Source organism: Sinohyriopsis cumingii, chromosome 4 (assembly GCF_028554795.1).
Source record: "Sinohyriopsis cumingii isolate HCF-2022 chromosome 4, ASM2855479v2, whole genome shotgun sequence".
In the NCBI taxonomy this organism is placed as follows: domain Eukaryota; kingdom Metazoa; phylum Mollusca; class Bivalvia; order Unionida; family Unionidae; genus Sinohyriopsis; species Sinohyriopsis cumingii.
The window spans coordinates 27,649,356-27,662,209 of record NC_142964.1 but is presented as its reverse complement, the minus strand read 5'-3'; the positions used below and the strand labels follow the sequence as shown (position 1 = coordinate 27,662,209).

Sequence of the window (12,854 nt, the reverse complement as noted above, 5' to 3'; positions counted from 1 at the left end):
AGAGTAACTGAGACAAGAAGCTGCTGCCAGAAGCAGGGAGATAGATGCATTGCAAAAACCTAAGAAAAGTCTTGGGATGAAGTTCAATCGTATTCCGAACCTTGCCAAGTTTTGAGGAACACCTGCACTCGGACCCATCCAAATTTCGATAACGAGAGTTTCTGCTCCCTTATTACACGAACCTATTTGGTGTAAGTCATATTTGCATAACGAATGCAAATATTGATGACGGACGTAATCATTATTTTAGATCAATATGGCTGGTGATTGGACTAGTAGCATTCCGACCCATGTTACTTCCTAGTTCTAAAGTCTCTAACATAGGACGATTGACCGGGATGGAGTGGAATGCGCAGAATGTTTCAATAATCTTCTTTATAATCAGCATAGTTTCATACGGAAATATATGTTGAAGGGACACTAAAGTCCTGTAAAATAGTGTTCTGCTTCATATCGTTCTCATCCTTATTATGTAAATGTATCAATTAATGTCCTTTGTTTTCCATTGTTATCCAGTGTTATCCATTGCTATCCAGTGTTATCCATTGTTATCCATTGTTATCTATTGTGCAATCCAGCATGAAGATACAAGAGCGTCTGAAGCTGACTTAACCTAAACTCAACGATCAGCGTGTCTAGAAACAATACACAGCAAATTGTCATTCGATTACATAACACATTAATACCGCTTCTCCACTTTGTTTCACATATTTCAGTATCTGTTCAGCATACCATTTGGACGTGAGGAGCACACGAACGATTTACTACAAATGAGCATAATCCACAGGCTAGACGGGCTGTAGATATTTTTCCTTTTGGGAAGAGTTAATGGCGTTATATGTTACTACTGTGGCAATCCAGATCACACAAGAAGACATATTCTGATAACTGACGGTGTTGATGGGATTAATGAAATGAGTCTATGTATAAGCAGATGACGCGATCACGATGCTTTAAAAATACAAACTATTAAACTGTGAATTTGACACAGTGCTATATAATTGCCCCAGTCGTAAACAAGGTTCAGGTACTGGTTATAATAAACTTAGAAGTATTCCGCTGCTTGCCAGGTTATAATTCACAATTTTAAACATATTTGTTTTCAGTTACAAGGTTGACATTAATACCGCGTTAAACATCATGAAAGCTAGTTTACGTTGTCTAAGAACAAAGCATGAAATTGATGCGTCGCCAGCTTCCAACATCCAGCATGTTAGAATCTGTTAACTTGCTTTAATGGAGACAGTATGATCATCGACCGACTACGGCTTTCATCCACTCTTTAAAAAGATGGACTGAACATAACAACTGTTTTATCAGTAAGCATGCCCTATCATTTCATTACAGTTCTTAACTCAATGCAGAGACACACATCCAACTTGTACTGATCAAACATCAAACTTATGTACACATACATTCTGTTTAAAAAGGCATGCCATGGCGTTGTTTAGAAACAACGAAGAAAGCAAAAAGTGAAAAAAGAACAAAACAGAAAACAGAACAAAAGAACCAACATGGCAGAAAAAAACAACATATATGTCCATTTACCATTATAATTTACTTTCATCGATTCACAAACGATTTTTGAATTATTGTTGTGTAAGTATTTGAGACCTCTTTACCAAATTAAAAGATGCCTACATAGCATGAGTACAATAAGTAAATGCGATGTTAGTATAGGATTAGTCACGCAAATTGAATCATTAAACGAGTATGAAGTTACTACCGCATTAGACACGAAAATTGAATTAATGAGCAATTACAAATATAGTACCGGATTAGCCACGCAAATTAATCAATGAGAAATTATGAAGCAACTTCTGGATCAGCGATATAAATCGAGTCATTGTTGCTGTTGGATTGATATGATAGACATGCCATTGATTGCATAAAATAACCTGCCACTGAATGCCATTTTGTACAAGTGCATTGAATTATGAGTCTTTCTCTTCTGGTGTACTGTTGTTGAAGTGTCAATGATTTAGATCGTTTTTACCCAGGCAGAATTATCTGATTACAAGCAAACCTTAAAATGTATACTGATTATAGGGCAAACCTTAAAATGTATACTGATTATAGGGCAAACCTTAAAATGTATACTGATTATAGGGCAAACCTTAAAATGTATACTGATTATAGGGCAAACACTGAAATGTCTACTGAGCATAGGGCAAACACTAAAATGTATACTGATTAAAAAGAAAACATTAAAATGTACACTGCAAGCTGTTGTTGTAGTATTTTGATGGTATCGTTCTAATATTGATGATGTAATTTTCTTTTGGCGTCGTACTTTTGAAATAAACACTGTTTTAATTTATTTATGTATTTTGTTAGTGAAACATTAACATTTGTATTCAAGACGTCAAGAATATTTAGGTACATGATATTGAAAGCATACGTCCCAATTATTTGCTTGGTCAGTTTTCAAAAGCATTATATTCTTTCCAAGTAAATTATTACAGTAATAAGAAATATCCAGTGCTAGTTTTGTTTATTTCCAATTAACAAAGTTCGGTTTGTTGCTGAAAGATGACACTCACAAATATCGATGTATTTGCTTCAAACATCTAGAGCTGGTCTTTAAATGTTAAATAAGATTTTGTAGTTTGTTTCACAAACGTAAACTATATCACTGTTGATTTTTATATTTCAGTTATTTAATTATCAAGTATTGGTTCAAGAATAAAAGTAAGTTTCGATTTAAAAGGCACTCTTTCCAGGTATGAACAGATAAATATTTACAAAAAAGAACATAAATATGCATTAAATTACCTAATTTCTACATACATTTTACGTGATTATTCTTGACACTAGACAATTTCTCTTGATTTAAAGACATTTATTATTTAGATTTAAAATATTGTATATTTAACTTCGCATGATCTCATTTCGACCGAAGTATCGCTGTCTTACATAAAGTAAACAAGAGCAACCTCATCCCACTTTTGCATTACTTTCTTAAGATCATATTTTATATCTATCATTGCACTCTTCGAAAGTACAGTGTTAGCGGCTCACTATTTAGAGATAACGCTAATATCAGTTCGTAAGTGCCACGATTTAACCACAAGAGAAATAAATACGCAGACCAAGTTGGATGTACAAATCAATATCATATTAATAATATTTCGACTTTACTTCCCCCAAGTCTGATTTTCTACGCAAAAGTAAACATAGGACAGTTTATTGTTACGTCGATATCTAACAATTTAGACCAATTTCTCTAAAATGTCCTTGACAAATATTGGTTTGTATGTTGTCAAAACATGCATTAGTCGACATAACTGTTCGGACAAAGCAGACTCTGTAGGAAATATGGCCATAGGGACCAATTTGTCATTGATCAGTATAGATCTCCGTGGAGAAACATATTGGATTAATGATCTAAATGTTAAATGAGCAGAATAAAATGGTACAGAATTACGTGTTAAATATTGAACATGAATTCCTTTCAAGTCATTTCAGCGATCCATTAAATTTTAAATAAATTTATGGTTTCCTTTTTGTTAAATATTATGAAATTTGCACAATTATTTAATGTCTTAATGACATGTGAATATGTAATGTCGATAATTTATTTTACAGGTGCTAGATGGAGTTCATGTTGAAATAATAATTATTTCATCTGGTACGCAAATGTCCGGTATTTAGTTATCATAAACTTGCATTAAAATAAAACATATTAAAATAAATAAATACATAAACTGAGAAACGCAAACAAGCTCCAGCATACACGAATAATGAAATTTTGTAGGCAAACTGTGCAGCCTGGCCTAGTGTGTACCAAGTAAATAATATGCTGTAGAAAGGACACGAATAATGAAACTTGTAGGCAAACTGTACAGCCTGGCCTAGTGTGTATCAAGTCAATAATACGCTGTAGAAATTACACGCATAATGAAACTTGTAGGCCAGCTGTGCAGCCTGGCTTAGTGTGTACCAAATAAATAATACGCTGTAGAAAGGACACGAATAATGAAACTTGTAGGCAAACTGTGCAGCCTGGCCTAGTGTGTACCAAGTCAATAATACGCTGTAGAAAGGACACGAATAATGAAACTTGTAGGCAAACTGTGCAGCCTGGCCTAGTGTGTACCAAGTCAATAATACGCTGTAGAAATTACACGCATAATGAAACTTGTAGGCCAGCTGTGCAGCCTGGCTTAGTGTGTACCAAGTAAATAATACGCTGTAGAAAGGACACGAATAATGAAACTTGTAGGCCAACTGTGCAGACTGGCCTAGTGTGTACCAAGTAAATAATACGCTGTAGAAAGGACACGAATAATGAAACTTGTAGGCCAACTGTGCAGCCTGGCCTAGTGTGTACCAAGGAAATAATACGCTGTAGAAAGGACACGAATAATGAAACTTGTAGGCAAACTGTGCAGCCTGACCTAGTGTGTACCAAGTAAATAATACGCTGTAGAAAGGACACGAATAATGAAATTTGTAGGCAAACTGTGCAGCCTGGCCTAGCCCGTACCAAGTCAATAATACGCTGTAGAAATTACACGCATAATTTCGTGCATACAGGAATGTAAAAATATGAATAGTACGACTAACAACACATTTAGTCTATGTCATGTATATTTACCTTGTATTGTGTGATGAACGTTGGTTTTGTCTGTGATTGGAGGTTGTAGGCAGTGTGTTTACATAGCTAACGTTACTTCATGTTTGCAAGTTGTAAATAAACTGTTCACCTACGAAGAGTTCATGACCAGGCTTGTTAATAGTTAAACAGGATTTTCCGTTGGAAACCATCACATTATATTACGATGTAGGTCAATTGAAAAGAAATATAGATAGGGATTTGATAAACAAATAATTTCATTTCTAATTTATATATATATATATATGCTTATAAAAGTCCGTGTATTTGTTCGAGTTATGAACTCATTGCATCCAAGTCCATCCAACAAAATTTAGTTCTGCATCTATTGCATTCTTTTCCATCCAAATTGATTAAATAAATAAAATCTAATTTTGATATTAAAACGTGAAATTTGTACAAACTTTACATGGCCAGTGTCCAGAACAGTTACTGATCCCTGGCAAATACGTGAAAGCGAAATGACGGAAAACAGGAGGTAAACAAACACTGAATATCATTCACGGTTGATCCAAGCCATTTTACCATACTAGACCGAGAGAGAGAGAGAGAGAGAGAGACAGAGAGAGACAGAGAGAGAGAGACAGAGAGAGAGAGAGAGAGAGAGACAGAGAGTCAGAGAGAGACAGAGACCATAAGGTATTTTGAAGAAATTTTAAATGCACTTTTACAGAACAAATCTGAAAAGCAAAAAAAAAAAAAAAAAAGCAGCCAAATTTATCAGTATAAACGTACTGAATTTCACACATTTTTGGTTCATACTACAAGTTGATCAATACAGAAAGTGAAGGGTTAAGACGAATGTCAATGATATACACTTAAAACTATATGATGAATGCCATTGATGTTTCATTACAAGAATGTTGTTGTGTCGCTTTGATGGGATTCGATAGTGTGTTACGTACTCAAATGACGCAAGAAAGAAGCGAGTTATAGTGAAGACATGTTCTATCTTGTGTTTTTATATTTATTGCAATTTGTTTACATTACATAACATATATCAAGCAATATCAGTAACATATTATGGAATCGTAGATGTGCGAAAGAGAGGGCTTGAAACATTTGCTGTTTTAAGTGGTTTGCCAGCTACTGTGTTTTCGTCGTCAGGATTGAAGACTCCATTATCGTATTTTTCAATGTAAAGTCTAAACAGATAGTAATTCATTTGAACCAGTCACGATTCTAGCTGCCTTAGTTTTGGAGAGAGAGGGATGAATTTCAATAATAGTGTGTAACGTATTTTATTCATTTGGAAAATGCAGATTAAATTCTGAAATTTGATATTTTATGTAATTGTTTTTACTTATTCATTAATTATTAAATGACTAATAGCTGGAAATTCATCACTGAGCACAGAAATTGTAGAAGCAAGTGTAGGCCGTTGAAACCATCATTAAATGCATATTATTGCTCCCATGGTGAAATACAATTTGATACGCTCAAAGTATTGGTATGTCAAAATGATGCATACCAGAAATTAAAAACCTTCTTCTTCTTCTTCTTCTTCTTCTTCTTATTATTATTATTATTATTATTATTATTATTATCATTATTATCATCTTCATCATCATCATCTTCATCATCATTATTATTATTATTATTATTATTATTATTATTATTATTATTATTATTATTAAGCCTCTAAGATTCCAAAATACGAAATGATTAACCGTGACAGAAGTTCTTCTTTTCATGTTCTATAGAAGATTGCATTGGTAATATTACATCAATATTAACAGTTCAGATATTGAATTTAAATTAAAATGTTGAGCCGTTTTGAAAGAACATATTTACTAGAACACTTTGGAAAGAAAGTCTTAATAAATGTATCTCTGTTTGTTTTCCTTTATTGTAGCAGTGATAACAGGTGTTGGAGTTCAAAATGTATCATTTAATTAAATTACGCAGTAACAAGATTTAACGGGATGTCGTTACAGCATATATTTTATTAAATATTTCCTAGTGACAATTGAATGCATTAGCTAGAGTCACAATAGTTACATCACTTTTATCACTTTTCCCATTTAATAAATAAATCCGCATTATATATGTTATTCAAACTTGTATTTTCATATTTAATTAATCTTTTCTTCACTCCCCCGTCACCCCCTCTATGTTTCACATTTAGGATGAGTGTATCTAATAATATCAAGACATTCATATATATTTATGTAATGAGTTAGGATGTGGTGTCAAACAAATCCATAAAACGAAGTCCGGACAATAACAGTTGGATTCAAAAACTAGTTTAAATATTACAATATTGTTTCCACATGAATCGTGCAAACTATCTATGACTGAATGTATATGACCTGTTTCTGTTCGATATACAGCTAACACCCATACAGTAGTTATTGCACTCCAGGACAAAGAGTACAAGCTTGTTGGGGAAAACTGGAAAAATAATAGAATTATTTAAATATAACATTTTAACTATCATCACCAACATATTCATGTTTGAAAACGACGTGGTAAACGAGGGACAACCAAAATTCGGATGCAATATCTGTTACTGAATTAAACTACCAGGTTGCTAAGGCCAGATATTTAAATAGAAAACCAAAGAAAATAAAGATCAAAATTCCGTAATTGTAAAATTATAATCATTAGAATATTGGTCTAAGGAAGCTACGACTGACTCTGTTGGATACGACCGCTTAGTGAAGTTTCCACTGTGACCCAAACCTAACAACAAAATGTTATTTATCAGGGCTAGAAATGTGCTATAAAAAACCTCTTTTCCTATTATGATGAAAACAGAAGCGTTATATCACGGAGATATATTTGCAAAGAGTCACTGTCTTAATATTATTGTGTTATGTATATTTGATTTAATTTCATTGTTTGCTGGTTAGTTTTAATTTTTGTTTAATTCCATTACATGCTATTGTAATGTAACTTTGTTTACAGGGATTGAGTTTAGTTTTGACTGTTTTTTATTTTTGACGTAAACAACTTTATAGAGACATTGTATCTAATGCTGACGTAGTTCTTGACCGTGATTCAGAACCAGTGATAGTTTCTGGTTACCCACTTTTCAATTTTTTTTTTATACATTCCTTTAGTAAGAACCATTGATTTCAGTAAAGGTCATATCTGGCCTACGTGTCAAATAACATGTAGCAATTGCCACAGACTCTGGTTTTTCGAGAGGATCGACCCACATCCGGGTATAAGTTTTGCGTTCTTGTTAGACTTATTTTTGATGTTTTGAGAAAGTATAATTATTCTGCCTTACCACTTAAGAAGTTAAAGTGTTTTATGTTGTGACCAGTTTTGGGGCTATGTTTTTTAAAAAAATAAAGTGATTCTTTTCCATGTAAAACTAGTGCTCTAAATTAATTCTTCGACAAGAAAATTTTATACAGAATTCAAATTTGAATATTATTTTCTGTGATTCAACAAAGAACTGTTGACAAATCAGTACGACGCTGACCACAACATACGTCATCGCTTTTAATTTGGGATTTCATCGGGAATCGAACTCAGATTTATTTAGGACTTTTTAATAACAGGACTTCTTGGATTTTTTAGGATTTCATTCGTAGATCCATAAGTTCTTTTTCTCATTTTACCTAGTTTTTTTAGGGAAATAAATTATTTGTTAAATTATACAAAGCTTCTTGTCCTTACTCTTTTCTTGTTACCTTTTGTAAAAGCCTAAGCACGTAACAATTGTAAAATTTAGGAACTTCATGTTATCGGCTCTGTGCAAATCTACGCATTGCCTAACATTATATACAATAAGAATATATATATATATATATATATATATATATATATATATATATATATATATATATATATATATATATATATATATATATTGCGCTATGGATAAAAAAGGAATGCTCATTATAATTAACACAATAAATATGAAAATCTCTGTGAATTTTACCTATGTATAAACACTTGCAACATTGAAATACAAAATCGATTTATTATTTATAACAAAAAGCATCATAACATATCTTCTGAAGCGATCTCTTTCAGGAGTAAGTTTGGATTAATAATGGCGCATACCTCAAATTTATTACAATTTGTTAGTTTTACAGAGTACGATTTGTATTCTTCCTCTCTATTTACGGAGTATTGGGTAGTGCAATAGGCGAGGGTAATGGGTAGTACAATAAGTTATGGTGTTGGGTAGTACAATAGGCTAAGGATTTGGGTAGTAGAATAGGCTAGTGTATTGGGTTGTCCAACGGGCGAAAGTATTGGATAGTACAATAGGCTAAGGTAGTGGGTATTACAATAGGCAAGGGTATTGGGTAGCACAATAGGCGAAGATATTGGGTAGTACAATTAAGCGAGTGTGTGTTTGTGTGTGTGTGTGTGTTTGGATTTTTATCGTAGTTTTAACAATTTTTAAAGTCATATCGCTACGATGTCTGCCGTGTGGCAGTTTATAGTGATGTCTAACACTGGGGCATCATGCCGCAGACATGTAGCATGATGTCTCACCCAGTCACACGCCGACCAATCCTAATACTAACCTCTTAATGCTGAGCGCGTAGCGAAGCCGGTTTAGTACCATTTTTATAAGTCTTTGTTATAACTAGGCCGGGGTTCGAAATCGCGGCCTACCGCATGCGAGGCGGATGCTCTAACCACACTTAAGCGAGGGCATTGGACAGTACAATTAAGCGAGGGTATTGGATAGTACAATAGGAGAGATAGAATAACTATCCACATTTATGCCTCCCTTTGAAGAATATTTCGCTATGCATTTAAAAGAAAATTAGATGACGCAGTCCACTATTGTTTGGTACTAAAACGTCATACTTTTCAAGAGATCAAATTATACATGATGTCTGGTGTGACGTATTGTCCTTCAGACAACTGTTACATTCTTGGTTCAATCGCTTCTGCACTTTATACTAATTCATATATTGTTGATCCAATTAACGATACCCATTTTATCAATAAAACAAGCAGAGGCGAATCGTAACGTTTAGTGCATTACTAAAAACGGGACTGGTTACCTCAAAATGTCCCGTTGGTAAATGTATAACAAACAGCCATTGTACAATTGTTGCCGTTAGAGACATTATACTTACCCTTTGCGAGCATGACCTTTAGAAGCAATACATATTCAGATCTAACTGGCTTTAAAATATCCCATATATACATATGGGACACATCTACATATTTCTGCACATGACCTTGGCATCGCAGAGTAAGGGATGCTTACAAAAGATTCCACTACTAACTTTGATATATGCCATGGTTATGTTCAGACAGTTGAAAATCTTATGATGAAATAACTATGCTATGCAACATAAACGTTCATATTAACTGTCCTATGCAACATCAGTGTATACATTTATCTGTGCTATGCAACATCAGTGTACACATTTATCTGTGCTATGCAACATACAAATATTGACTGTTTTTATTTTGTAAATGGTATAAATAAATAGTTTTAAAAAGAACTTAACCTAGAAGCAATAAATGTCCTTCAAATCATACGATAATTAATTTACTGCTTAACGGAATTTTACATTGAAATGCTATTTATACGAAGGTTTCCTGCCCCAAAAGTATCAAATCCAAAATACGTAAAAATGTGAGGAAAAAATAATACAAAACACTATTTTACCTTGAAGAAATCCAAGAATTACAATGAAAGTAAATTGCCGCATCTTCTTGTCAATACAGCTCATAAACAGTGAATGTATCCATTATTTGCATCCATCTAATTTGAAATTCCCCTAGAGTATTGCATATATCCAACCAAGTCGAAATTAGTACACGTTCTACCAAAACGTTTTCTCGTGCCGCTTATTTACGTTGTTAACTTTTGTATCTGCTACACGATCTACAACTGTGATTTCTGAATCACTGATTAATTTATATTAAAAATGTATCCATAAAAAATAAAACCACGGAATTTTCGCAACCTGTTTTTATAGACCAAATTAATGTATGTGCTGAGTCTAATTTTAACTGTGTCTATCCGTGAAACTTGTAATCATTTGCTTGATCAGGTGTTTTCCAGTTATCTTGTATACTGTTCTACAAGCGATGGCAGTGTGTTACATGCTCCGTGACAAGCCAGAAGTGAGAACTGCAATGCAATCAATCAAACTTCGAGTTTTTTAATAATCCAATATGATTCACGTTGGGTAACATCGCATCTGCTGAAAAAGTTAGGGATAGTTGATATGGAATGTCAGGGGATAAAAAACAGCTAAACATATCCTTTGCCTCTCTGCAGTCGCTGTATACTGATTCATTCATTGGTTTATCGAATTGAAAATGCGATCCATTTGCTTCATTGGAAACAACATGAAAAGGAAAAAATACAAACAGCTGAGATACATGCAAAAGCACTACATATGTTGTAAAGTGCGATCGGATGACCGCTTTAAATAAGCTATGATTGACAACTCGCGTGTAACATAACCGAAAGTGCTGGGATCGTTTACTTTTGTAAATATCTTTGTTAGGTTAACGGTGTAACTAAATGAAAGCGTACACATTGCATATATATATATATATATATATATATATATATATATATATATATATATATATATATATATATATGCAAATCACTTAAATCTGTACATATATTTCTCTATTACTACATGAAAATATATCTAATTAATACATAGATCTTTGTGTGGATGGCTAATCCATTCTAATTTATACCCAGTTCCTTGTATGGATGGCTAATCCATTCTAATTTATACCCAGTTCCTTACATAGATGGCTAATACATTCTAATTTATACCCAGTTACTTGTATGAATGGCTAATCCATTCTAATTTATACCCAGTTCCTTGTATGGATGGCTAATACATTCTAATTTATACCCAGTTCCTTGTATGGATGGCTAATACATTCTAATTTATACCCAGTTCCTTGTATGAATGGCTAATCCATTCTAATTTATACCCAGTTCCTTGTATGGATGGCTAATACATTCTAATTTATACCCAGTTCCTTGTATGGATGGCTAATACATTCTAATTTATACCCAGTTCCTTGTATGAATGGCTAATCCATTCTAATTTATGCCCAGTTCCTTGTATGGATGGCTAATACATTCTAATTTATACCCAGTTCCTTGTATGGATGGCTAATCCATTCTAATTTATACCCAGTTCCTTGTATGAATGGCTAATCCATTCTAATGTATACCCAGTTCCTTACATAGATGGCTAATACATTCTAATTTATACCCAGTTCCTTACATAGATGGCTAATACATTCTAATTTATACCCAGTTCCTTGTATGGATGGCTAATACATTCTAATTTATACCCAGTTACTTGTATGAATGGCTAATCCATTCTAATTTATACCCAGTTCCTTGTATGGATGGCTAATACATTCTAATTTATACCCAGTTCCTTGTATGGATGGCTAATACATTCTAATTTATACCCAGTTCCTTGTATGAATGGTTAATCCATTCTAATTTATACCCAGTTACTGGTATGGATGGCTAATACATTCTAATTTATACCCAGTTACTTGTATGGATGGCTAATACATTCTAATTTATACCCAGTTCCTTGTATGAATGGCTAATACATTCTAATTACTACTCTGATCCTTGTATGAATGGCTAACACGTTCTAATTAATACTTAGATCCTTGTATGAAGGGCTAACACGTTCTAATTAATACTTAGATCCTTGTATGGATGGCTAATACAGTCTTCCAATTCAACTTAATATTATTTCTAGTACAGCTTAAAAATTCATATGAGTATGATACAAATTTTTATAAATCTAGACCTATGACGAAGTGCTTTTGATAGAAGGATTTGTCCAAACGGAAAAACGCTAACCCATTACAGCTATGCATTTATATAGTACAGTTGTATTGCATGTAGACAAAAATGAGATATTAGCAGGGATTTATGTTTTAATAAGAGAACATTCAAATTCTGATCCTTACAGTTTGGACAAGGGAATGTCATGTTTTTTTGCAATTATTCGATAACATCATTAAACGTATAACGTCATGTTTTTGTCTTTTATTGTATCGATATCATAATTTTCAATGGCATGTAATGTTGTCTTCTAATGAATCGATAACATGAGCTCCGATGAAACGTCATGTTGATTTGCATGAACTGATAAAAACAATACCAGTGGAACGTCATGTTGTCTTGCAATGAATCTACAACATGTGTTCCACTGGAACTACATGTTGGCTTCTAACGTATCGATAACAATGGATTGATAACACAAGTACCAGTGGAACATTATGTTGACTT

The 12,854-nt window shown here is 33.3% G+C and overlaps 1 protein-coding gene across 1 annotated transcript in view; it reads right to left on the bottom strand.

The window, feature by feature from the left end:
- Window positions 1-10,687, bottom strand: part of LOC149800855 (protein amalgam-like) — a 48,859-nt gene extending 38,172 nt beyond the window's left edge. The window contains exon 1 of the mRNA XM_089954227.1: window positions 10,221-10,687. Within this exon, the coding sequence (XP_089810353.1) occupies window positions 10,221-10,284 (64 nt within the window). The 5' untranslated portion in view covers window positions 10,285-10,687. The remainder of the gene's footprint in view (window positions 1-10,220) is intronic.
- Window positions 10,688-12,854: the final 2,167 nt, after the last annotated feature.